Genomic DNA, 27,878 nt, shown 5'->3' with positions numbered 1-27,878 from the left:
ATGTCCTTGGTAGAAAGGGCAGTTTCACCCTGGTGCCCATCAGAAGACCAGCCACAATGATCCTCCTCTTAATTCTTCTTCTCTCACAGTTGTAAATAGTCCAGGAAGCATATCTGCTTACACAGAGCTGAAGATCCCCAAGCAAGGACCTGAACTTGCATAACTACCATGTCCCAGGTATCAGGCCACTACAATCCTATCTACTGGATAAAGACAATCACTGCTCTTCAAGGAGCCACAAGACTGCTTTACAGCAGATTCTTAGAGGCCTGCACATTGACACAATTAGCAATTTAATGCTCTGGGGCAGAAGTGCAAGCAAGCAAATCTGTGCAGGCACTTGCTTTTTCATTTGAGCATGACTTGTGTGTATGGTATATAAATTGAGCAATTTCCAGGTCATTTCAAGGAAATGGCGGGTGTGTGGTTGTTGTTTTTACCTAATACTTCTGAATAAAGTATCCAATAAGAGATAGTTTGCCTGTGAGGTGTTCAAGACATGGTCTCTGCTTCCTGTGTGGGTCCCTTCCACCTGGCCTGGAAGGACAGGCCCCCGACTGACGGCAGCTAGCAAGGCTGCTGCTGAAAGCCTCTATATGACAATAATCCCATTTGAAGTGTGTTATGAGAAGCTGCAGTAGAGAGCAACACTAATATGCCTATTTTTCACAGGCCCAGTATAATGCTGCTGCTGCTTTGCTAGGACTTTGAATTTAACTTGTTTTACTTGTTGCATTGATTTTTTTTATCAAGTGATTGTAAGGTACTTGCCTTAGCTGTTCTCTACAACTTGTGTCTACACACTGGCATGCCACAGCATGCCTGTTTGTGGTAAGCCAGTTTGCTTCTGACCATGGCTGTGACAAGTGAACCATTAGCTATCCTGAAAGATTTTTACAAGATACATTTTTTTAAAATGAATGAATGAACACCACAGCTTACAAGGCCAGAATTCAGAGAGAAATGTAAGGCGCATCCAGGGATTTACTTTAACTACATTTTAATCTTGCCCTTCCTTCAATAGGAATTGCATCTGTTTGTGGTTCTGAAACAGAACTCCAAGCAAGCCTTTCCATCTAATCTCAACTGCTCTCTGTCAAAATAACCTCAGAAGTAGTACAATGATTTATTTTATACTCAACCAGAGACAAAGCTCAAAGTGGATTTGAAAAGCTTTGCGGTAACTATATGACGAGTAGTCTGGACTCCTGAGTTGTGTTGCTCAAGGTCTGCCGAGCACCTTACAGCAAAGGATGAAACAAGAGCAGCTTTATTAAAACCAACCAAAGTTTATTTATAGAAGTCTATACATTTGTAACGAATGCTGCCGAGACAATGAATTAAAGCAAATAAACCCATCCCTCCCAATGAGCCTGTGTTGTCGCCACTCACTGTCACATGCACTTAAAAGAGGAGAAAACATTACACCTTCATACACAATTAGTTCCATAGCTATCCCAGAAAAAAATATTACTCCCTCAATGCATTATTCTCAAGTGAAAAAAACACAAGGTGACAAGGAATCGTCCATTACCTGTGTGAAAGGAGAACCTCTTCTAAGTTTGGTAAGGAGGGGATACATGAGGATGGCGACCTTATTCACTTGTGTCCTAAAAGTTCCACAGTGTTTTATTTGATCAACTCCTGTAACCCAATTGGAAAGGATAAACTGATGCATTATTTACAACTTAGGGAGGCCTTCCGTACTCTGATTATGAAGCCCAACGTCAGGAAGTGCATTTCTGCTGCAGACTGCCATGATAATTAGGAGGGATCATAAGAACGTTAGTTTAACATTTGCCGGCTCTTTCCTTGCTCCTATGCCATAGCTTTGCAAATATTGGTGGGCGATCAGAACTCTGTTAAAGAGTTTTGGACTTACTATCTCTCTATATCAGAAATGTTGGTATCAGGGAGACTGGCTACTACGGATAATGTTGCTGACAAAGAAATCCGAGTGATAGAGATGCATATCTACATAGCATATCATAATGGCTCCCCAAACATACATTGGCAGATTCTAGAAATCCACTTTAAAAAAAAAAGTTAGAAGCATGTATGTCAATAAAAGAGTCCACAAGCGCTTGAGAAAAGTAGCTAGAAAAAAGGCAGAAAAACAGAATGATTACATATTTACACAATAGTCTGCGAAGCTATGGACTATGTAGTAAATAAAGTCACTAAGTTTACACAACTTGACGAGAACCACTTCGGGAGGAGGACTGTGTGTTCCTCCTCTTCATTTCATCAGGTTTTACACAGGTGTGTGTCTCCCTAATCTTAAATAAGGAATCAAAGAGGAAATAGATTAAAGCATCAATAAGGATTCCCCAGATCACAGCCACAAGACTCAAACTTCTCTTCTGATGTGAGCAAACATTTCCTGGGCCTGCTTAAGAATGCTTCACGTGTGTTTGGATTTCTCCTTTTAATCCAGCTTCAGGAAAGTATCCTTATTTAGGGCACTTTTCCAGCACTGGCACTGGCATGATCCGACAGATCACTAACGTTCATCAATGTATGCACAGTCTTAGTTCAGTATAATCCATGGTAGTTCATTTTGAAGAGCTCTTTGATAAAATGTCATTTATTTACACTTTGATCTTTACACCTGAGTGATTATCAAGCAGTCATCTTTTTCCTATTCAGACATTCCGTACATACAATCCTTGTGCTGGAGTTCAGCTGCACACGTTGTACCAGTTACATATAGGTCAAATTAACTGCCCTCTTATATTTTCAATTTTTTACTGTACGCTTTCCATTCTGCAGAACAAGATTAAAATATAAAATAAAATAAAAACGGGAGGCAAATGAAAAAAATACTTCTGGCTATAAAAGGCAATTTGGTAAGGGTGCAAAATGAAAGATCGAAAGGTTACATGGTTTGTTGTGGGATTTTTGGGCTGGGTGGGGAAGAGATCCAAGTAGCAGCCAGGAACAATAAAACTGCCCCACCTACCTGTAGCAGGAAATTCAAGGGCACATGTACTACTGCTTTACAAAGACAGTGACTGGGGGGAAGATGAGGGAAGGGGTTTTTCTAAGTCTGTGTGAAGGAACAGTGTGAAGTTACAGAGCTATTGTCAGCCAGGCTCCCTGTTTGTAAAAAACAATAAAATAATAAAATAAAATCACATTTATTAAATTGCCCCTGCTGTTGAGGATGCTCAAATATAGCTGGTAAAAATTCAAGACAGATTTAAAGAACCATGACAGATACAAATTTACTGCAGGTGAAAATCGATTTTTAAAAAAACTATCTGAAAAAAATTCACACAACCCACCCACCCCCCACAAAAATGTACACTTTCAACCTAAACCAGTTCGTAAAATATGCCCTTCTCCACGGCTAGGAGCAAGGGAAGAGAAGACGAGGAAAAAAGTGCAGGCGACCTTCACAAGAGGTCTTGTGCCACGGTTTAATTTTCCTTGCTTGTGGTGGTTGAGACAGCCAAGTGCTAACACTGCTTCTGCCACCAACAGATTCCTGCAGAAATCCAGACTCCAGGTTAACACTGAATACATACAGCCAACTCCAAATAGCTGTATTAACAAACAAAACAAAACTAAAAATAGCATGGATCCATATTTGTGGGTGGCAGAAAAGGGCAAGAAATGGAGGTCTATACAGTAAAGAGTCAATGATTTATATTACAGATGGCTGGCAATTTTAAAGAGTCTCTTCCCAGCTCTGTTGCTGCTCCAACCCCGAAGGGCAAACTGAAGAGGGAGGGAAGAAAATAAAGGGCGGGATATCATGTAGCATGCAGGATCAGAAGCAGCAGAGAGTGGGGTTTGCTCAAATAAGCCCCCGCCTTTTCTTGTAGTCCTCCAGGTTCAGTGATCGCCGGGGGGCGCCATCTTTTGCTGGGGGAGCCTTGGAGGTGATAGCCAGTGTTTTGGACTCTGTTGGGAAATAAGGCACACATACTAGGTGTGTAACTCAGCAAGGTGCATGGCTCTCTTCAAACAATCAGGCTCAAGGGAGTGCATTAACTCTGCAAGCTTTCTGCAGGGGATAGCCATGATTATTAATGTGGTGCCAGCAGTGTAACGTAAGTAAAAAAAAAAAAAAAAGAGTTCTGCCTGCCCCCGAGACACTGAGCAAAAGACAGACCTAAGAAACTTCCAGTTCCTACAGTACAGCAGACCCCTCCTCAGATGCCGTGGCAAAGAAAAGCAGTAAATCCAGCAGGATCTATGAGGGCAGTGGTGACACTAAACCAATGGTGGCTTCTCTCAACTTTAAACCAGCTCCTCAGTCTAAATAGAAGCTGCACTTTTTGAAGTTTCTGGTTCTTTAAGCTACATTAACCAGAAAAAGAACAGCTCTAGTAACAGAAGTTCACTTTTTCAAAGTTATGGCTGCTCGTAGTTTCTGCTGGGATGCACAAAATTTGTGTATTTTCCATTCACGTGCTTTGGCTTTTTGAAAAACCACCTGGCTATTTATTTATTTTTTTGCAAGGTGGCACCTAAAACTCTTTTCCTTTTCTACCACCTTTACCTTTCATTCCCTGAGGGACAGGCACACCTACCTGAGCTGGGAACCTGGAGATCAATCTTCACATCAAAATCATGCACTTTGAAGAGATCCTCTGAGAGGTCACTGGCAGTTTTTGAATTCATATCTTTGTCTTTTCCCTGACTCTGAAACAAGAGACATCTTTTAATATCAAGTAACACAGAAGGTTACCCAACCATGCTTTATTGGCTATAGTGTCTGAAAGGTTCCATTGTAGACCCCGTTCTATTCTTAGACGCAGCTTGAGGTTTAAAATGTGACTATTTCACATGGTGGCAATTCCAAAGGTAAGGATTACATGACAGAAGCGTATGCAACAGCAAAAAGTTGAGGGAACTTGCCTTGCTCATGTCCTTTGGAGCATCTGGCAATACACCTGATCCGTATTTTGCATTAAGTTGGGCAAGAATAGCAGCTTGGACAGCAGGATCTCTAGACTGTGACAAAGACAAAGGAAGAAATTTAATGTCAGGTTGAACAATGGACTTGACCATTTATAGGTTAACATTTCTCTCTTCATACAGAAACAAGTATGTATATAAAGGGAGGAATTAAAGATAATACTCTTCTTATCAGCACAAGCATTTTAGCTTGTGGAATGGAATGGAACAAACCTCATTCCTCAACACTGTTATGGGGGGTTTCCCCGACCTCCCAAAACCAATTTCAGGGGGTAGGGTGTGCACAGAGGGAGGGGGAAACCTCATTGTACAAGTGGAAGTGTCTGAGCGGGGCTTCCACTGAGAGGACTCATTAGCTGAATCCCAACCCTTAATATATCCCATGTACCCATATCCCACAGCTCAATAAACGTATAGTTAGAAACGTATACACTATCTTTCCAAATGGTTTCAGTGATTTTCCATGCATGACAGAAATACTCTGCTTCAGCTATAAAAATGGGATTTGCACACCAATACAGCACTCTGCGGAAACAGGAAATGAATATACTGTTCTCCTGTGCAGGGGGCAATAGACTATAGTGCTGCCTTCTTCTAGATACATTTTCAGTGATCCACACCTCACGTTGCCGCATCTAGATCCTCTCTCTCTCTCTCTCTCTCTCTCTCTCTCTCTCTCTCTCTCTCCATACACCCCCCCAATATGTGAATAGCTTGCTCTGCTCCCGATTGCTGTCAAATCTCTGCATTTTACTTACGTTGGAGACTATTGTGGGCTTACACTGCCGCCGAGTAAAGGGATCCATCTGTTGGTTTTTCATACTGTGGCTTTCAGCCTGCAGAGAGAAATATGAAATATGCAGTCCTGACTTACCTTATACTTTCCCCAGCGTATCTCCAAATGCAGCTCCTCGGAAACAAGGAGAGGGCTACTGTCCCTGTGTCCTGCTTTTGGGGAACCCACAGGCATGTTTTTGGCTGCTAGAAAATAGGATACTGGACTAGGTGGGCCTTTAGTCAGATCAGCAGGGCTCCTCTTAGGTTCATAATGAGAACAATTTGTCCACCCCACAACTTATCAGAAAGCTAAAGTAGGACTGCAGGTGACGATACTGCTTGAGCAATTCACAAATGGAAGGTTTAAGAACAAGTGGAAGACACCTTCCATATGTAGGAGTCCCAAGTGAGTATGTTGGGGAAAACATTTTCTTCCTCATTTACCATATATACGTACAGGATTGGGAAGGGTGAGAAAACATGCCTATGGAGGGTGCGACTACAAACTAGAGTGCTAACCATTTCCCTTGTCTTCTATCAATAGGTTTTCCCCTACCCTAGGCTCTTAACAATCATAAAGCTTTCCTGGTTGAGACAGTTTCAAACCACAGTTATATAGTGGCACTAAAAGCCAATGGTCGCTGTAGCCCTTTCATCATCCCAGACAGGGAAAGTCAGCCTCCATCAAATGCTATTTTTCTCATGCTCCTGCTTTGATAAATGGACTGGACCTTTTCAGCAGGCAGGCTTTAAGTTACTTTATCACAACAGTGCCACTCAAGTATAGTTGCATGTTATTGCTTGATACTAAATGGCAATATGGTAAGGCTGTCCAGAAAATTATACGTCGTCGTAAAAAGCAGCAGAGAGTTCAGAGACAGGGACGTAGCGTGGGTTGTCAGCACCCGGGGCAAGGCAAGTAATTTGCGCCCCCTAACCCATGGATTTGCGCCCCCTAACCCGTGGATTTGTGCCCCCTAACCCTAACCCCCAGATGTTGCGCCCAGTGCGGCCGGCCCCCCCTGCACCCCCCACGCTATGCCACTGTTCAGAGAGCCACCTTTCCCATGACAATATATTTTGCCTTCTTTGCACTATCAACATCACTCACCACTAGAGCCTTTTCAGATTCCACAATGTTCCATTCTCGATTCCTCTGATTGATGTAACTGCAAAACGAAAGAAAAAGAAAAGGTGTATGTATTTCACTTACCTCACGTATTAGAAAGGAACTCTGAAATTCAGGATCTCAACAAGCTATTTTTCTAGAAGTCACTTTCTATTTCTTTTTGAAATGGCTGAAATGAGAGATAAATTCTGAACCCTGAAAAGTAGCAGATTCTGTCCAGATGGAAAATTAACAAGTTCACTCTGAGATAACAGCAGTGACCAAATACTGGTCACAAAAGCAGTACTACTGGTTTTCTGTTTCCTTGTCTATTATTAAATATTAGTACCAACCTGATGGCTGAAATATTTTTCGTTCGCTGGCGATCCAAGGCCTCTGCTCTCTCCTCTAACTCATTAAGCTGGTCTTGAATCTGTTTTGCTCTGTCCTGATCTCCCATGTCTTCTGCCATGGCCTTTAATAAAAATAATTATTTGTTAAGAATGAACCACTGTTGTAGCATCAGCTATGTGAATTGATTAAAAACCATGAGGTTATTATGTTGTTAGTTCAACTGGTTGTGTGCTTTCTTTCTTAATAACATATTATATTTCAGGATCAACAGGGATCTGACTCAAGGCAAGAGAAGCAACAGTTAGTGCACTTATCAAATTTGAACAAGTTGTGTCAATCTTTACAAAGGATTCTCAGCAATAAATGGGATACTGGTTTCCCCCCCTCAGGAAACAAGTTAAGCAATATTACTGAAATATATATTATGATATACGATATCTTTATTGTCATTTTCCCAGGCATAACAATGAAATTGAAAAACTACATAAAACATTCAAAATCCCCTAATATTGAAAATACCAGCACTCAAGGCAGCCTTAATCTTGAAAGAAATTGTTTTAGGGGCCATTTCCCAGTGTCACCATATTTTACCTTCTCTTTTAGTAGCTGTGTTTTCTTCATGGCATAGTTTGGTGGTGCTTTCCGGAACCTTTCTTTCTCTTTTACAATCTACAAATGCACAAGGGGCGGGGGGGGGGACATTATGAAAGGTGGGCTAACTGATGGTTAGTTATGAAAAAGCTGTTCTGGCTCTATTCAAGCCCTGACAAGCCAGGCTAAGGTCCTACATCACTCACTGGCCTCTTGAAACTTTTGTTCCTAGCCTGTATTTACATGGTACAAGAACAGTAAAGAAGCATTTTAAAATTTATTCCATCATGTTAACACACTGGCTGCATGTCCACTAGCCCACAATAATCTATCAAGAGTAACTGCAGTCTATCTTTGTTGTTACATGATTACGGGTGGTACCGTATTTTTCGCTCTATAAGATGCACCTAGTTTTTGGAGGAGGAAACAAGAAAAAAAATATTCTGAATCCCAGAAGCCATGGGCGTGCAGCCTCTTCAGGGCAGCGGGATGAAGGCTCCCCCTGCCCAGAAGAGGCTGCGCGGGGCTAAGCCAGATGCTAGAACGGCGAGAGGGAGCACTGCACAGTGATCCCTCTCGCTGTTCTGGCTTCTGGAATACTGCGCAGCCTGCATTTGCTCCATAAGATGCACACACATTTCCCCTTACTTTTTAGGAGGGAAAAAGTGTGTCTTATAGAGCAAAAAATACAGTAAGTACTGCAGAGCCCAGCTAATTTCTCCTGTGGGCAGATGCTAAAAAACAACAACCCATCTCTCCTCCTCCCTTACAAACCTAGTCTTTAGCGCCTTACTCACAACAGAATACAAGTCCTACTTCTGCTGTGATCTAACTTTTGCAAATCTGAAGTAAGTAGAGTAACTGTGATATGCCAACAACACTAAAATAGGATAAGAACCAGAGATAGGGAATCCATAGACCTCCAGACATTTTTGGGCTGCAGCTCTCATCATCCCTGACCACTGGTGCTGCTGCTTTGGGCTGATGTGAGTCCAACAAAATCTGGGCGGCCACAGGTTTCCCATTCCCAATATAAACAGTCTTTTCCAATACGATGTCTTTCCCAACATGAACAGGAAGTCTAACTCATCTTATCTTTACAGAACTAGAATCTGGCACCTGAGAACATCTAAGAGCTCACCTACCTTTCCATTGTGAACCTTCAATTGTATGGGTTCAGCTCAAAAGTACATTTTCTTCATTTACCTCTTCAATGTCCTGGTCATTGAATTTATAGTTGAGGGCTTCTTTGATAGACATGTCCTTCTTGTTTATCTCATCTAGTGTTGGTAGCTGCATCCCGGCAGAAAACATCTAGATGTTAAGAAGAGAAATAGCGTCAGAGTACTTCATCCACCATTCAACACTCCTGTTTGGAAAAATGGAAATACTTACAGCTTCCTTCCACTTCATGAACTCACTCTCTGTGAATTCTTGATTGGAGACAAATTCTAAGCGGAACACACGCTGGTCACTGCCATGCCTGCACAGAGAAGGAAAAAAGGAGCCATCATTCCACAGCACCTTCCCAAGGGCAGGGCAGCAGGAGACAGATATAAAGTGCATTTATAGCTGGCTACTAAGTATACCTCTGTATAGTGACTATGTTACGCCAACTCTATCTTTGCTACAGGAAGACACATTATAAATTTGCTGGCAATGGTGAAGGGGGAAATGTTGGTATGAATAACATAGCATATATTCACTCAGTTTCACTCAAATGTTTGTTTGGACACTCCATTTTTTTCGTATCTCTAAGGAAAATATTGGGAAGGCCTGAAATCCAGCAGAAGGTCCTGATGGAGGAGGTAATTTTCACAGATTTCCCTTTTGCTCCTCAAGCCACCTCCCACACACTTTGAGGGTCCCTGAAGCCTCTGGAAAAGTATTTCATAGAGCACAGGGGAAAGAAGGAATAGGCAAAAATTGCCTCCCCTCCAGTCCTTCAGTGGGAGCGTCCTGTAAATTCTGTTGCGCATGAGGAAGTCCTGGTGCAAATGGAACAACTTCGTTGGATAAACTCCTTTGTGCTCAATCCCCTGACAGCAATTTATCAGCTTCCTACTACTCAAGGATAGACGTATTCTGGCATTCACCTCTCATATACCATGCTCTCAAAATGATGGAGTAGGTCTTACCTTAACTGCAACCCTTTGTTTGTCCTGGTACCTCCAAGCTGATAAACCTTTGCAGTTTCTACAACACCTGTTATTTCTGCCACCTATATAAATAAAGATAAAGTGAAAAAGGATGAGTACTTCCATACATACTTTTTCTAACCGTGGGGGAAAGGAGTCAAGAGGAGGCAGACTTAAGAAGGAGCGTCTAGATGGAGCTGGAACAAAATGCCATGCCGTTGACTTCCGGGTTAGCGCCATCGACTAATGGTGGATTCCCTGAGCTCCGGAGGGAATCGGCTCCGCAGGATCGGGTCTTGCCGCTGCGGCGACGCGGGGACCCTCAAAAATCACAGGCGGTAAAGCCTGTGAGCGTGGTGACTCGGCGGGCACCATTTGCGCCCCCCCGACCTGCGAAGGAGCCTTTTTAAAGGCTTCGGAACGGGGGACGGGGTGAGCGGCACAGTGCTGAGAGTCGACTGCTTCTCCTGTGGAGTGAAGCCGCACTGCCATGGTCGGAGAGCGCTGACTTCTTCTTGTGAGCAATTGGACCTTAAAGTAACAACCCGTGAGTAGTACGGAAATTGGAATTGTAAAGAAAATTTTTATGAATTAGGCACGGTCGGGGAAGGTGTAAACAGGAAGTCTGCCTCCCCTCCTTGTAAACAACTTAAAGCAAGGACCTGCTAACTAAGGTCGAGAGAACCTTTCCTTTCCTTTTTTGGTAAAAGACTTTAATTTCACGGTTTGGCAGTATAAGAAATCTTACTGGAGGATAAAGAGCTAATTTTGGGAGCTGAAGTGCCACCCTCCCGGACCCGGGAGTGTTCCGCGAGAGAGCCTGTTGATGAGGTATTGAAGAGTTTGACAGCTGTCAAATTAGCTGTCAAGACGGAAAAAGAGAACTTTGTTTCTGTTGCTTCTGCTGGTTATATTTGTTACAATTTCGTTACAATTTGTTGAAAATAAGGAAGAGCTGATACAAACTAACTTAACTTTTGGATTTGAACTGGAATGATTATCAAGGAACCAAAATCCCTCTAGAGGGGGTTTTGGGACATTACAAGAATGGCTGGAGGAGGGAAAATTCAGGCTGAATTGGACAGAGTCTTTGTTCTCTTGAGAAAGTTACAAGGCCAAATTGATGTTTTGGCTACAAATGTTACAACTCTGGACTCAACTGTAAACAACATCATTGAATCTGGTAAGGATTTGAATCAGGAAGTCTATTCAGCTGGACAAAAAGAGAAACTTGAGAGCTTTGAGAATTTGGAGAAGGAGACATATGTTGTCCCTGAAGAAAAGGAAGGAGGAGCTGTAATTTTACAGATGACGAAGGAGAGCTTGAGGCCTGACATGATGGCAATAAAGGAAAATAAAAATTTGATGTGGAAAATCTGGCCTGAATTGGAGATTGAAAAATGGAGAGATCCTCTTATGTGGAGATCTGAAGACCTAAGGATTACAAATTTGCTTAAGGTGGAAGTTGGAGCTTTGGGGACATTTGGACTTGAAAGGAGTAAGAAACAAGGTTTGGGCGCCACTTTTAAGTATGGAGGTCTGGCTGGAAGAAACATGGATCCTGTAGGGCCAGAGCTTCGCCGAGATTTGGTGTTCAAGGACTATCAAAAAAACCGGCAGAGAGGAATTGAGAGAGAATCAAGAGCCTCGGATGTGAGATCTCCAGGCTAATAGTAGATTAAGACTGATGGACATTTGTTGGGGACTGAAACCGGGAAAGGGGGGGGTGGAGTTTGGGAATCCAAAGGGTACATAATTATAATTTGTTCTGTTTTTATTTTGTTTGTGTTATGTGTATGAGAATTGGGAAATTCGTGGAAGGGAATTTGGGTCGACTTTAGAAAAAATGTCTTAAGAATGAGTATTGATGTATAAGTATTGATGTTTAAGTTTGGATAAGGTAAAATTGGTGTGTGTTTTTTTAAATGAACTAAATTAAATGAAAATAAGGTTAGCAAAAATAAATTGAGGAAATGGATGAAGGAGAAAAAGTAAAATAATAATATGTTAACTTAAGTATAGAAATAGGTTAAAAATTACGGATAAGGATTTGCTGAATTAACAATTTGAATTGGAATACAAGAAAGGGAGGTATGAGGAGGTCAGGGAAATATGTTATTGAAAAATAAGTATTGTGAACTTTATGTGTTTTTAAACTTTTTTGCTTTTTCCTTTTTGATTCTTTTTCTTTTGTATTAAATATGAAAACTTTAATAAATATATTTTTTTTAAAAACCAAAATGCCATGCCTACTGGCACATCTGCAATGGTGTTCTTTGTTTTTGAAGAAATAAGGCCTTATCTCATAAACAAAGTATAATGGCAACATTTAAATTACAATGGCTTGGATCAATAATTGTTCCTAGTCATCCCATCATCCCTGAGCTCTGGCCTTGCTAGCTAGGGGTGATGGGAGTTGTAGTTCAACAACATCTGGGGATCCACAGGTTGAGAAAGGCTGCCTTAGAAGTTCTGTTCAGAAGATTCTCCCACCAATGGAACGGAGATGAGGACTTTTGCTAAATCCCCCTTCCCTCAGCAGGTCAGCGGATGCTCCAGAGCACCAGGGTATGCAATAATACACATTTTCATTGTTATCAGCTGCATTCCTCTCCGGAATCAAAAACCTTCTGTTGGCAGATGGTTAAATTTGGACCTGACGTAACAGGTGGCAGCTAATTTCACAACAGTGGAATTCTATTTCTACAAGAGAAATTCCCCTTCCTCTTCTCACTGCTGTACTCCCTTGGTACCTCCCCTCATCTGCTCCGAAGGGTCTCCCAACCTTTTGAAACAGATTCTGGAGTACACAGAGAGCTGCATCAGGGAGCGCATTCTGCCAGTGTTGTCTGTTCCACTGGTAAAACAAGGGATTCTATAGATCTTGGTATTTATTAAGAAAAAGAGGACAGCAAGTTGGGATAAGTAAAAGCGCTTCATAACTAATATTTTGTTGTGCAATTACCCGCTTTCCCTTCACCATATATTTGTACAGTGTCTGGCTACTTCTGGTGTCAACAGGAATTGGGTTTGATCAAGGATATACTCACTCTGTAAACTGGTTTGCTATTGTGGTTTCCTATGCCGATGCGCACAAAGCAGCCAGTGACCGTCTTGGCAAAGAAAGGCATGTGACACCATCGCTCTAGTTTGTGTCGAGATAATCGAACCCGATTCAGTTCTTCAGGCAAGGACACTGGTTGTGATTTAGGAGGGATTTCTTCTTTCCTAGCATGACATAGGAGGAAATATTAAAACAGAATGAGAGTGCCACAAAATCCATACATTAACAGAGTGGTTCTCAATTTTTATTTTTGCAGTGATGGAACCCTTCACTTTAAACAAAACTTCAGCAAAGCCCTTGCAGAAAGTATTTTAACTGGTTCTTTAAAAATGGACGGGAGGAGTTTATTTGATCCCCACAACAATCTTGTGAGGTAGATTGGGCTGACAGGTAGTGAATGGCTAAAGGTTACCCAGTGTTCCTTAAATATCGAAAGTGGGCTTACCCAGTCCTACTACAGCATACTGGCTCTCTCATAAGATGAAAACAAGCATAGCCCACACAGAATACTATGAAAGGTATACAGCTTTATTCACTGCCCTCAAGCAGTCCTTCAGTACTTACTCTTCCTCCTCATCGGAAGATGAAGATCTGGATGAACGATCAGTTTTCTCACTAGATTTATCGTCTTCTTCTTCCTCTTCATCATCTGAGTAAACTTCACTCGTTTTTAATGGCTGCTTCTTTAAAAGCAACTCAGCTACAAAGGAAAAATGACATAATTCTCTTCTGTTCAGTTTCCTCGACCAGAGACTCCTTTAGTTAAAATAAGTAAGGCTCTAACCAGGTATTGCCTCAAGGAAGCCCATGCCGTTAGCCCTATTCACATTTTTTTCCCCTTCCAAGCTGAGTTCCAAGCCTAAGCATGGCTGAATTATTTTTGGCTCAAATTAAGCTTTACTGATTACTGCATTTGAGTAAAGGAGATTGCTATTCATCTACCACATCTTACTTCATTATGTACCTTGGATATAAACCTTAGAAATAAATTACATGTTAGATTTACATGGGAAACTCTTCAACACAATCATACAAAAATTAGTTTATGTGCATGTCTCTTTATATGAATTCTGAATTAGTAAAATGTGTTCACACTCTGAACGTTGGTGGATACCAGAGCACGGATGGTAGATATATTGCCATCTATGCACCTTCTGATGAGACACTATTAAGGAGCTGTTATTAGGACATACTGCTGTTCAAAGCAACACAGGTGTATAATGTTCACTTGTGAATGCTAAAGAAATACATTTACTGATGTCCATTAAATCCGAAGAACTGCCCACATATGATTGCTCTAGCATTAGCTGCAAGACAAAACATCAACAAAGAACATTTGTTTTGTACCCATTGCCTTTTAAAAACTTAGCTGCTAGGGACAAAACACAGCATGAACACATTGATTTTTATGTAATTGATGTTTCATAACTATGCAATATATCCTACTGTGGGATCCATGGATGAAGGCTGTGTTAGAAATATCTTAATTAAAAAAGTGCAAGTGAGCCAGACAGATATCCCAATACAAGATGGGTAACAGTTTTCATTTGCATTTACATTTACATCATGGTTATTAGATGAAGCTCTAAGAGGAAATAAAATAAAAATAAGGATTTCCCTAAATGTTAACATTAGAAGTCTGCAAATCTATAGCACATACAAGTAATTCCAAGTAATGTGCTTTGAAAAGAGTAGCCTGATTAACTGTCAAATAGTCTACTTCCACTGTGTGTGTCACTGATGCATAAAAACCCCAACATCTTGGTTGTTAGTTAAGGGAAAAGGAGTTAGTTAAGGGCTATATCCATGTTAAAGAATGAACATTGCTTCCTTTTTGGGATATCGTTTTAAAGTGCAGGAAGCTTACAAAATCAGATGCTCTAATGCAAGAGTGGGCAGAAGATTGATCTCTAGAAGATTTGCATCAGCTCAAGAAAGGTTTCTGATTCTCAATCTTATAACAAAAGTAGCAAGGAAATGATTCCACACACCCAATCTGAATTTGCCTGATAAACTAAAGAAAGTTTTGAGGCAAAAAAGTAGAAGGACCATGACGTCTGTTCAGCTCTGATACCCAATATTCCTGGGCTCTGAATCTTTTAATTCTTAAGGTTCATGGCTCTTTAGTTCTAGTAAAAAACCCACACAGGCCCCAGGTTCAATTCCCACCATCTCCAGGCAGGACTGGGAGAGACCCTTGTCTGAAACCCTTGAAAGCTGCCAATGTAGAAGATACTGGGCTTGATGGATCAGTAGTATGACTCCATAAAAGGCAGCTTCCTGTATTTCCTGACCAAAACACAAATTAAATCTTAACAGAATTAACAGTATCCCCAGCCAATGACATTCAGGAAAGAATAAAACTTTTGCGTAGCTTGTGCCTAGTCCCTACATTATCAGGGTGCTTTGGTAGTGAGCACTGGAGAAGCCTTTTAGTTCATATTGAGCAGGCATAGGCAAACTCGGCCCTACAGATGTTTTGGGACTACAACTCCCATCATCCCTGACCACTGGTCCTGTTAGCTAGGGATGATGGGAGCTGTAGTCCCAAAACATCTGGAGGGCCGAGTTTGCCTATGCCTGATATTGAGGGCATAAGTCTATCACTTACTATGAACATACAAGTTAACTGCCCTTAAAGGCTTGTAAAGTCACTGAATAAAAAGTAATCAGGAAATTTGTGGGAATGTGGTAGCAATGAACTGTGCCTCCTTCCACAGTTAGTTAAACGAAATCAAGGCTCTGTAAAGGGTGTAGTCCCTGGGCATCAAGGAGCACCCACATTCTTTAACTGGAAATGTACTCCACAATTGATCCTTTTCATGGGCTTTTGAACTAACCTGTTCTGTTCTTCCTTTTCTCCCTTTCTGCTTTCAGTTCTTCCATGGCTTGGGATTTCTTATCCAATTTTTCATCTCGCTTTGACCGTCGCTCTTTATTGTGTGACATTACCTATGGAAACACACAGCAACCTTTATAATAGCTACTTAGAGCTCATGCCCCAAAATAACGACACTTACACACTTTCATCCACATCACTTCTCTTTACAGTGTTTTGAAGTCTTCTGGATTATTTGCAAAATTTGGTTTGTAATGACCATTTAAAGCTGGCCTGGAATTTATTCTAAAAAAGGTTTTATACTGCACCACTTCATTAACTTATCTGAAGAAGAGGGCATAAAAACAGACCATTTCTGCATGCAAATATGTCATCCAGAAGTGCAGAAAAGCTACTGTAGCTCTGTTATTGGTCACATTGGCATAACAGAAAGTGATTACATGATTTTCCAAAAATGGAGTCCAGTGGCACCTCAGATTTATTGATTATAAATCTGTTAACCTTTATAGTGCCATAAGAGTCTTCTTTTTGCTACATTACAACACAGATACTTCCTAGAAATGGTTTACCAAATGACTGCTACCTATATAAAGAATAATGGAAGACAAGACAAAAATACATTGCTCCTGTTCAGTTTTCATTGAGACCATTATTTAATCTGGTTTGGTTAGGATGAAGGTGCATGATGAACTGGAATCTAAGTGATTTCACATCACAAACATCTGAGTGATTTCACATCACAAACATCTGAGTAATTTCACACCACAAACACCTGGTTTTATGCATTTGTCATCACCTGGTAAAGTGAGCTTGCTCTGTTCTTACCTGGGATTCCTGGATCTGGGTGAGTTTTTTCTTCTCCTGCTCTTCTTCTTGCTTCTTCTTTTTCTCTTTCTTTTCTTTCTTTTTTGCTGTCTTTAATTTCTTTTTTATTTCAAACCTGGGCTCAAAACAAGGGAAAAATGAGTAACAACCTGCAGTCGCTTTCACACATCATTAGAAGTCAAGGGAGGATGAAATATTATAATAGATGAAAAAGGGATGGGAAGCCATTTTTGTATGCCAACAATCCCATTTCCTGGGGGACAGCAGCATAGATTGGAGGGTGAGTGGGGCTAGAGATGGCAGTTACTAAAGCCCAAAAGTGGGTGAGGCAGGAGCTGGATGCAGAGGGACATATCTTTTGTCTCTTTCAACAAACTTTTTTTTTAGCATCACCACTTCTCTCTCCCAGCTCCAGTTATGGGATGAATCTGAATAGTGGCTTCCCAACCCTGCTCTAAAGCAAGAGAATTATAAGCAGGAATAGACTGTAATAATAGTTACACTAAAGGTGGGTGAAAAACATGTCCACCCATTACTGTTACAGACTAGGCAAATTACTGGCAAAATCAGGTGACTTGTTGCTCAGTTTCAAAGCAAAATACCAGATCTAGAAGCTGGTAGGTGAGCCTAAGTGTTTGAGTTCATGGGATTGATCACTTTAAAGCATGACTAGGACAGTGGGAAGGGTTCAGATAGATGTACAGAGCCATCCACCAAACTAACAACCAAGTTATGTTCAGAACCTACTGAATTTGAACTGCATACATGAGAAGCTCAGTCCTGCAGTCAGATTTAGAATGGTGAGAACAAAAGTTGCTTGGTTATGCCTAGAAATTGCAAGCTTTATCTGACCAGGATTTTGCTTGAAACTGAAATCTGAACAGCTGCAAATGAAATTCTGCAAATGATTTGCATCACATGCTGCAACTGAAACTCTCCATGCTGTTCGGTTCCATACTAGACTGTAAGAATAACCTGGCGGGACCTATGCTGTGCAGGACTTATGCTGTGCAAACTACAGAAAATGACTATTTGATTTTTCCTAGCAGTTCAAGAGTCAGAAGTTGGGCCTGAAACAGGTAGAATTCGTTTTCTACTTTTCCTAGCAAAAGCAGATTCTCTCTAAATGCATTTAAATATAATTATTTGAAATAGAATTGAAAAACACTTTTATTGAGGGAAGTGTAATTTTTTCTATCATCTTCCTGTATTTAATTTTCAGTAGGTTGGAGATCTGGTGGTATGACACTATTTGTTTGTGTTTTTATATGTATATGCGTGTGTAGTGTGTATCTATATCTAATATAGGTAGGAAACAAAAACAACACATTCTGACAATTTCTTGCACCCTGCAAAGGGTAATTTTGTAATCTGCATTAACTCATTTGTATCTTTTTTTAAAAAAAACCAAACCAGCTGGGAAATGATATGCAGGTATCCTACCAATACTGAGCACAAGTAGGCATTGACCAAAATGAAAACTAGCAAGTTTACTAGAATTACGGACATGAGGGTGCGTGTTGCATACGTAGAGGGCACTGGAATTGTTATTTAAGTTAGCCTTTAATCATAAACCTCACCTCCTCTTTAGAACCTCTCTCTTCTCTATCCGATTAAACAACTCCTGCTCCCTCTCCTTTTCTGTCATCTGTTCTAGCCGAGCTCTGTCCTCTTCATCACCCATGAGGTCCTCCCCATAGCCATCAGTGAACTCATCTTCTGAAGATGAATCAGAGTCTGAGCTGGAACAAGAGCTATTGCTTTCAGAGTCAGATACTTCACCTGAAACAAAACAGAAAGAATCCACTCTGCTGAGTCAACTGCAGAACTCCAGATAAAGACCAAGGACATTTGCCTGCATACATTCCTTGTTACTATTGCTTCCCCTTCTCCCCATCACCATCTAACTTTGTATTCTAAGCTCCTCAGGCAGGTACCTGTCTTTTCCTTTACTACTTTGGAGCATGCCATGTACACTGGTGGCACTAAAATACACACATATCTGTGAGAAAGTAGCAAGTATCACTAACAAACCTTGACTATGGCAGGAGAAAATACATACACATTATTATATCTTTTGTTACTCCTTAATAAAGTAAAACTAATAGAGTATGTGGGCCTCTGCATAGGATGGAGTTGCAGGATTGTAAAAGAAAGTTACTTTTAGGCAAAAAGTACAGGTACAGCCCAAAGGTCTAAGAATGTCAGAAAGATTACAATACTGAGAATACCAAAGCCACATTCAGATGTATAATTCGTTTTACTCCAAGGGTTCAAAGCAGGCTACAGCAATGGTAAATGAAACACATTCCTTAAGGGAAAGAAAAACTTGTCAACTCTTACCATTAATCATGCTGTTTGAGGCTGATGGGAGTCCAACAAGACCTGAAGGACCACAGATTTCTCACCTCCAGTGCAAAGAATAAAGGAGCGGCCTCATACACAATAGCAAGCGGCTGAATACTATTAGCATATAGCTCAGACAATCACAAGAATGGTCCAAGACACTAGGGGAGGAATTTAATATTGCCCCCCTCTGCACACTGTTCTGGAGGTTCTCCCAATCCTTGCACAGGGCTTCCACTAATGAGACTCATTAGATCAGGCACAAGCAAACTCGACCCTCCAGAGTCAGTGTGGTGTAGTGGTTAAGAGAGGTAGACTCGTAATCTGGTGAACTGGGTTCGCGTCCCCGCTCCTCCACATGCATCTGCTGGGTGACCTTGGGCTAGTCACACTTCTCTGAAGTCTCTCAGCCTCACTCACCTCACAGAGTGTTTGTTGTGAGGAGGGAAGGGAAAGGAGATTATTAGCCGCTTTGAGACTCCTTAGGGTAGTGATAAAGCAGGATATCAAATCCAAACTCCTCCTCCTCTTCTTCTTTTGGGACTACAACTCCCACCATCCCTAGCTAACAGGACCAGTGGCCAGTGATGATGGGAGTTGCAGTCCCAAAACATCTGGAAGGCCGAGTTTGCCTATGCCTGCATTAGATGAATCCCACACTAGATTAGTAGAGGGAGGAAGAAATGATTAGAACAGACCAGGAAAATAAAATTATACGTATCTTATTACAGAAGGCTTAAACCATTGTCCCTTTCTTGCCCTTTACATCTAAATATCTAGAGTGATAGGAAATGTTAAACAAGCACACCAGTGTTTTACATATGCTTTTAGTACTTCAGCATAGCCCACTGCAAATATAAAAATAATCTGACCTGGAAAAACAATCTAAGCCCAACAGAAAATGAGTGCCTACAGAAAACCACCCACATTACTGACATGGTACATCCTCTTACCCTCTTCAGGTGCAGAGCTCTCTGCTGAGCTTTCTTTATCAGAACTGCCTGATGAGGCTGCTTTGTTCATCTGTTTCTTCATGGCTCCTTTTTTCTCTGCTTTCCCAGTTTTCACTTTCTTTTTGTTTTTAGAACCTCCGACTGTCCACTGTATCACAGGAGAAATGAAGAGAATCATGTGGCAAGGCTGAGGCTTTCCCAAACAATCAAGTTAATTTTACAGGAGATAGGACAAACTACAAGAGAAGCCCAGATTATAATACTGATTTATATTGCAGAATCCACACGGATTTGATGCAATCCACTTATTCTTGTGCTTACCTCTACATCGCTGTCTGAAGTCTCAGAATCTGAAGATGCTGTAGGCTTACTAGCAGGTGCTTCTTTTTCCTCAGAGTCACCACGTTTCCGTTTGGCAAGTGATAAAAGCTCCTGGTAGGAGAATAAATATACTGTTACCTTTAAAATGAAAAGACTCTAGCCCTATTAGAGACACAATTTTCACCATAACACTTCTCCATCAACTCTTCAAATATGCTGTCCCTTAAAGTACCAGTGTTATCACGTGGTGTAATCCGCTGTACAAACCATTAAAAAACAAACTTCGTATGCATACAAGCAGGGCTTTCTCTTTTGCGACCCAGCTCCTCTGAACTCCTTCCTAAGTAAAGTCCACAGGTGCCCGACCATATAAACTTCTAGGAAATGTGTTGCAGTTCACTTTTAATGCTTTGGAAAGGCAGTGCGAGGGCTGTGAGGGGCATAAAGTGTCGCCAAGGGCTACCTAAAATGGTATCAGGGGCCACATTCAGTCCTCAGGCAGTGTGTTGGACCACCCTGCCTTAGACATTTTAAAGCACACCCATGAGTCACATTAGTACATTTGCTTATTGGAGTGCTCCCCCAAGTAACAACTTACTACATGGGAGGGCTTGATACATGTAACTTCAACAGTCAAACAGCTATACAGATCTCTACAGAATTCTACATATCCCAATGGCCTACTTCACATAGGTGTTTGGGCTCTAGGAGATGAGACAGGCAGCTTTGCTCCTTCTTGGTCATTCTGATGCTATGCTGAGCTAAGCCCTGGTTTGGTTTAGCGTGTCATGCAAACCCAGGCTCATGGTTTAGCTCTCTCCAGGCTAACCATGAGCTGTCCTGTGGTTAATTGATAGTTGATAGGGTTTTTTGGGGAGAGAAAATAAAAAAGTGTGCCTGACCTGATAACATGCTATGCCAAATCGCAACTTAATTCAGCCAGAGGAAAGCAAAGCAGCTGCAATCTCTGCTCCAAAGCCCGCCACTAAGCTGTGGTGTGGCTTAGGGTGACATGCTAACTAGGCCAGTGGCTGGCACAGGAGGCCAGAGGTATAAAGTAAATCTTCCAGCCATCCCAATTTCAACCACTGGGAGCACTCCACTGAACAAGGTACACTACAGGGGAGATGGATTTCTAAGTGTCAGTGAGTTTGCTATTAAAAAAAAAACAGGAAGTGAAAAACATACATTGAATTTTCAGTAGAACCTGCTACCTAAAAGATGTGTTTCAGTTATCAAAGAGGCTTGGTTCAGATGTCATGCTATGTGATAATCAAACTTTGTTTGGTGATCAGAACTCCCCTGCAGGCTTGATTGTCCCCCTTTCCTGGGTTCATACACTTTCTCCCCCCTCTCTTTCCTGGTTAGTGATAACTTAAGAGTTTTCTGTGACCTCTGAACTACAATCACCATTAACCATTAATTGTTCTCAAACAAATTACAGTGGTGCCTCGCAAGACGAATGCCTCGCAAAACGAAAAACGTGCAAGACGAAAGGGTTTTTCAGTTTTTGCGTTGCTTCACTAGACGATTTTCCCTATGGGCTTGCTTCGCAAGACGAAAACATCTTGCGAGTTTGTTCGCTTTTTTCTTAAAGCCGCTTGAAGAGGCGCAGTTGCGATGGACCGTGCTTCGCAAGACGAAAAACATCGCAAGACGAAAAGACTCGCGGAACGAATTAATTTCGTCTTGCGAGGCACCACTGTATTCTGGGCAAATCATTGTAAACACTTACGAGAGTGGGAGGGAGGAAGAATGTAGGTGGGAGTGGGCAAATAAGTGTGCAGTGCTGTGGTGTGCTCCCAATTGCTAAATCATGGTCTGAAAAACCAGGTAGCAAAATATCTTAACTGGACCACTGTCTTAGTAAGACTGTACTAATATGCAAGAAAGCAAATTCTTCATAAGGATTTGGCATTTCCCCTGCTAAGGAAAGATGCTTCACATTTTCTTCTGGCTAATATTGGTCTATTGGACTGTGAATTATTATAGTTTAGAAAGACCCACAGTTTCCAAGCAACTATAGAAGTGAGCAAAATGGAAGTGAGGTAATATTGAAGTTTCATCATTACCCACAAAGTTCTAGCACTTGGTAGTAAAATCATAATTTCTCTTTTAAATGCTAGATTTAAGCTACAAGCAGAAACTAACCTCAAAATCTGATACATTGGCTTATATTAAGCACTTGGAAGGTTAACATCACAATCCTTTATTTGCATACACATTTTCCCAAACATAAACAGCACAGTGATAATTTTGGCATGGAGAAGGGTGCTTCTCAATGAATAAATAAAATATCTCCCTTTTCTCTGAAAGAAAATCAGAAGCACATGGTGTTGCATGCTGTTGTTTTCAAAGTAACAGCTGTCAGACTACATATTGATGCCAATGGCAGCTTCCCACCAGATGTAAACAGCAGCCAGAGAAGGGGGATTTTCAACAGGATTGTACCACAGGAATATGTTGAAAAATATACCCCCACTACAACTCCAATCCACCCCACCCCCACAATTGCTATTTAAATTAGAATAAAAAGCACCCAAACTATATGCTTAATGCCATGTAGGGCTTGGTGCACAAATGAGCAGTCACTGGACAGCAAAAAATGCTTAAGCACTGTTTTATATAACAAAAATGCTAAAAAGCAGTACTGCCTATACAGAAAAACAGATGAATAGGCCCAGAAATGTTGATTACCAAAATCAAGCAATATTTATTGGGTGTTTGCTCTTTCTCATCAAATTCTGGGGTTTTCTTTAATAACCATATCAAATGTTTCCTCACTAGTTACAGGTTCCTAGAGATGTTAAAATCAGTATATTGGATCCACAACATTCCTTCTATAAATAGAAGGGCTCCTTCTGTTTACGGAAGGGACTGAGAACCACCAGACAATTCCAAAGGAGAAGAGGAAGGGGAGATGCTCCAACTCTCTGGAACAGTTTTTCAGGGACACAGTTTTTCAAGGAAGGAGGAATTGATGGAAAATCTGCTCACAGGTATCAGGTTCAAAATCAGTCTCTATGCAAAAAAAAGTTGTATTATTATTATTATTATTTAGTAGTAATAGTAGTTTTCAGTCTACTAGGTTCTCCTCTACTACTTCCAGATATCCAATCTTTGCCTCCTCTCCATTTTCTCACCTTAGCTCTCTCCACTGCCACCAGCTATTCCTTTCCATGGCTAATCAGACAACTGCATTACACACAGACAACAACATCTGTGCAGTTTTGCTTACAAATTGGCACAAGGCACCCAAATGTATTTCCAAATGTGCATCTCTATTAAAAACTATGTGTCTCAACTTTACATCTTCACCAGCAAACCTGATATTAATATTTACAGTACCATAAAGGCCACATTTTCATTAAGAATGTACATTGATTTCTACCTTTCCAGCTTCCTAAGCCACCTATAATCCTAATATTAACTATTTGGGTTTAAGCAAAGAGCTTAAGTGTATACACCTAGGGTACATTTCCAATGAATTCAAGAATGAGTGCTTTACATAGTGTTAATTCAGATGTCCATGGCCATATCTGTTCAAGTAGGCTGCGAGTTTTGAAGCAATTTAACAGAGGTATTGCTTAGCACCCAGCTTCAGTAATCATGTAAGGTGTAAACACTCTACTCATACAGTGGTACCTTGGTTCTCCAACTTAATCCATTCTGGGAGTCTGTTCAATTCCTGAAACAGTTTGAAAACCAAGGCACGGCTTCTGATTGGCTGCAGGAGCTTCCTGCACTCAGTCGGAAGCTGCAGAAGCCACGTCAGACGTTCAGCTTCCGAAAAACGTTTGTAAACCAAAGCCGATTTGTTCAGGAGCCAAGCCGTTTGAGTACCAAGGTACCACTGTACTAATGTATTCTCCAATTGTTAATGGCCAAAAATAAAGGCTTATTGTGAAGTGCTCTTCTGGTCAAAATGCAGTAAAGGGGTTAAGTAAATCTTCTTGTGGTAGATGGCAAGGCCCAAATCAGAAGAAGTTAAATGCCCCTATCAACTGTTTGACCATGGTAGTTATCACTAGAAAAAACAACATTTAAACGAGTACTCCAACAAGAACAGAAATGAAGACAAAGAAAGACATGTTCAGAAGGACATGAAACCACTGTGGGAAACTGCACAATTGTATATAAGAACAACCCTTCTGCACAGTTGCATTCCATCAGCTTTGGCTGGTAGCCCAGCTGCACCCCTATCTGGACAGGGATAGCCTAACTTCTGTCATCTATGCTCTGGTAACCTCTAAATTAGATTACTACAACGTGCTATACATGGAGTTGCCTCTGAAGATGGTTCAGAAACTTAAGTTGGTGCAGAATTCAGTGGCCTGGTTGTTCACTGGGGCAAGACAGTTTGAGCATATTACACTGATCCTGCCCGACAGTACTACTAATTAGTTTCCTGGCCCAATACAAAGTGCTGGGGTGTGTGTGTATCTATATCTATATATATAATTTTTACTTATTTTCCATTTAATTACATACATTCACATCATCATTATCCACTTTACCACCCTGGCTCTTAGAGCCATCAACTTCCTTCCCTCCCGCCTCATGACTATCAGAATTAACCTTTATATCATTGCAGTTTGTACATTTTCCAATTCTAATTGTACTCATTATGAAATGACTCGAAATTTAAATAAATATAGAAAGGTAGAAAATTTCTCATTACAAGTCTTCAGACAACACTGCTAGTGATGTTAATTGCTTACAATAATCTTTCAAATATCGTATAAATTTACTCCAGTCCTTTTGGAATACTTGCTCATGCTGGTTTCAGATTTTTCCTGTCAGCTTTGCCTCAAAGTGCTGGTTTTGATCTATAATGCCTTATACAGCTCAGGACTGCAATACCTCAAGACCGCCTCTTGTCATATGACCTGATTCGGACCCTGCACTCATCATCTGAAGCTCTTCTTCATGTGGCTCCTCTATGAGATGTCTGGAAGGCGGCAGTACAAGAACGGGCGTGTGAAATGCTCTCCCCAGAGAGGCTCACCTGGCGACTCTGTTACATATTTTTGAGGTGCCAGGTAAAGACCTTCCTCTTCTCCCATCTCTTTGTCTATTTAGCCAATCAATGGCCTTTTAAACTGTGTTGTTGTTGTTGTTGTTGTTGTCAGTTATTATGCTATTTCTGGGTTAGCGGAGTCTGTAACCTGAAGTGTCTGTAACCCGCTACCACTGTAGTGGTAGTTTCTGGAATGGAAAACGGTCTAGTACCTAGGCATTGTTGGGCTGGACCCATTGGCATTTGCACCACCTACAGAACACCCATAGTATCTCCTACATATTTTTTAGGGAGGACTGATAGAAGGCTTTGACAGTACGAACCAGTCCACCACCTAGAAATTTGAAGTCTTAGAGCTGTTGCTGTTTAACTACCAGTTGTGCAACTGGAGGCACAAGAGGCTTGGATGGTGTGATGAACCTTGGAACAGGAGATCCTTAACACAATCAAGAAGATTTTGGGCATCACATGGCAGGACAGTCTCAAAGATGTGTTTTTCCAAGCATGTTCACACTGCTGTCTCAGCGACACCTATTTTTGCTTGATCATGTCTACAGAATAGAAGATGGCAGGATCCCCAAGGATGTGTTCTATGAGGAGCTGGCTTCAAACACTAGGCCCATTGGCAGACCAACTCTGCATTGCAAAGATGTCTACAACCGAGACATAAAGACTAGCAACATCAACCCCACCACATGGGAATCCCTCGCAGATGACTGCAGTGCCTGGTGACAGACAGTCAGTTTGTGTATCCACAGCAGTGACCATGACCCCTGGGAGGAGCACAGAGAGAAGAAACACCAGAGAGAAGCACAACTGGATGCCTTCCACTGCCCCAGCTGCAATGAAACATGTCTCTCCCATATTGATCTCTATAGCCACAGCAAGTGTTGTAATGCTCCAACAGTTTGATTTCACACTCATAGATACACTTCCTTCATTGTCTCCTGTGACAAATCAATGCCAACCAACTATAAACCAGGAGATCTGAGAACTATGATTCTCTGGGATAGAATGGGCCCCACACTAGGACTTGTATCTTGAGTGGCTGAACCTTGAACAGAGTTCATGCAAGCTGGAAATGCCCACATGTGTCTCTGACGCAACCAAAATGACAGGACACCCATAGATTTTGTCCTAAGTCTTGGAACCCATAAAAGAACTGGACTGTTTCAGTGCCAGGCTGAATTGTATTGGTGAGCTTGCTTTTCACAATCCGTGCACTTTGCATACACCAAGACACATAGAAAAGAGACATTAAATGTTCAGTTTCCAGAAACCTATAGAGAGGAAGACAGACCCCAGCACTCTAAACCAAGCAGAAATGATTGCACCCTGCCAAAAGCCAGAGAAAATGGATATTATGTTTATTAGCAGAGCTGAAGTATCAAAAGAGGGGTGGGGGGACTAGTAAAATTATGAGAGACACAGAAAGGAGAGAATCTGGCAAAAGGGATCTTGCTGTGGAAGCCTGAACATGAAACACAGAAGACTGTGAAGCTTGGAAAGTTAAGAGAGACCTTATGCAAAATTCCCCATCTGCCCGGCTGCATGTCAGAACTAAACCACTCACTTTGGGAACCTCGGACATTGCAGGGGGAGACTTTTCTCAGTGACAGGAAACACGAACTAAGACGGATTTGTTGCAAAAGGTCCAGAAACCAGGCTACCTATTCCCCATCCCTCAAAACATCAAGCACCATTGAGTTTCAAAGGAGTCCTATTTAGGTGGGAGCCCAACCTATAGTAGGGGGTGGCTAGCCAATGGCTAGTCCAGATGATGAAGGACTAAAACCCTCACTGCCCCTGACCGCTGGCTGGGGTTGACGGGAATTCAGCAACACCGGGGGGACCAAAGGCTAGCCGCCCCCGAGCTACAGGCGCAAGATGCATCGTTGCCTGCCCATCCCATCACCTGGCGGAGGGGTCCGTCCCGTCACTGACGAGGAAAACAACAACAACAAAACCCCTTCCCCTTAAGATATTATTTCCCCCTCCAGGGCACCTCAGGGAACTGCCTGTTTCCGAGGGAGCCTTGCACCCACCCGCTCCACGCCCCCCTTGCGCCTCCTCCTTACCCACGTTTGGTGCCCAGAGCCCTCCCGCCATCGCCCCCCACACGCCAGCCTCGCTCTGCCCCTAACCGAGGTGCCGAAGCCGACGCACCCGCAGACGCTGAGGGACGGAGACCCGAAGGCTCCCCTCAGCCGCCCACGGAGAGCGAGCCCGGCGGCGGGCGGGCGCGAAGAGAAGCCCTGGGCCCAGCTCGGCTCACCCACCTGGTCCAGGTTCTCCTCGCTGCCGCTGTCCTCGGTTTCGGAGTCAACGAGGACCCGGCCTTTCCGCTTCACCATGGCGGCGCTGGCGGCGCTCTGCTGCTGCTGCCCCTGCTGCTGCTCCTCACGGCGGGCCCCGCAGGCGCGAGCGGCGAGACACTCGGAGCGGCCGGGCCTTTGCCGAGCCAGCCGCTCGCCCGCCAGCTAGCGAGCCCGGGACACAAAGGGCACCGAGCATGCGCCATGCGACGCCCCGCCTTCCGGGGCGGGGCGAAGGCCCTGGCGCCGAATGGGGGCGGGGCCGAGGAGCGGCGGGCCAGTGGCCAGTCGGAACGGG

At 42.2% G+C, this 27,878-nt stretch overlaps 1 protein-coding gene and 1 long non-coding RNA gene across 2 annotated transcripts in view; both read right to left on the bottom strand.

The window, feature by feature from the left end:
• The window catches only part of LOC128411104 (uncharacterized), a 110,413-nt gene that overhangs the window by 34,376 nt on the left and 48,159 nt on the right, over window positions 1–27,878 (bottom strand). The window lies entirely within an intron of this gene.
• On the bottom strand, window positions 1,270–27,771 carry RTF1 (RTF1 homolog, Paf1/RNA polymerase II complex component). Its single transcript, XM_053383043.1, has 18 exons — window positions 27,545–27,771; window positions 20,246–20,356; window positions 19,925–20,072; window positions 18,206–18,407; window positions 16,626–16,740; window positions 15,802–15,913; window positions 13,526–13,661; window positions 12,948–13,125; window positions 9,898–9,980; window positions 9,155–9,242; window positions 8,966–9,073; window positions 7,760–7,837; window positions 7,168–7,289; window positions 6,818–6,875; window positions 5,688–5,765; window positions 4,870–4,965; window positions 4,542–4,653; window positions 1,270–3,909 (listed from the first exon to the last, which is right to left on the bottom strand). The coding sequence occupies exons 1-18, from the start codon at window positions 27,617–27,619 to the stop codon at window positions 3,803–3,805; spliced, it is 2,007 nt and encodes a 668-aa protein (XP_053239018.1). The 5' UTR covers window positions 27,620–27,771; the 3' UTR covers window positions 1,270–3,802.

Source organism: Podarcis raffonei, chromosome 1 (assembly GCF_027172205.1).
Source record: "Podarcis raffonei isolate rPodRaf1 chromosome 1, rPodRaf1.pri, whole genome shotgun sequence".
NCBI lineage: Eukaryota > Metazoa > Chordata > Lepidosauria > Squamata > Lacertidae > Podarcis > Podarcis raffonei.
Note: the sequence above shows the minus strand (reverse complement) of the source record. Positions and strands in the feature narration are given on the sequence as shown.

Excerpts from the sequence above, each read along its gene's own strand:
- RTF1 (XM_053383043.1), bottom strand. The coding sequence starts at position 27,619 with ATGGTGAAGCGGAAAGGCCGGGTCCTCGTTGACTCCGAAACCGAGGAC. Across the intron at positions 15,914-16,625 it reads CCCAGATCCAGGAATCCCAG|GTAATGTCACACAATAAAGA; the intron begins GTAAGAACAGAG and ends GTGTTTCCATAG. Across the intron at positions 9,981-12,947 it reads ATAGCAAACCAGTTTACAGA|GTGGCAGAAATAACAGGTGT; the intron begins GTGAGTATATCC and ends TTATTTATATAG.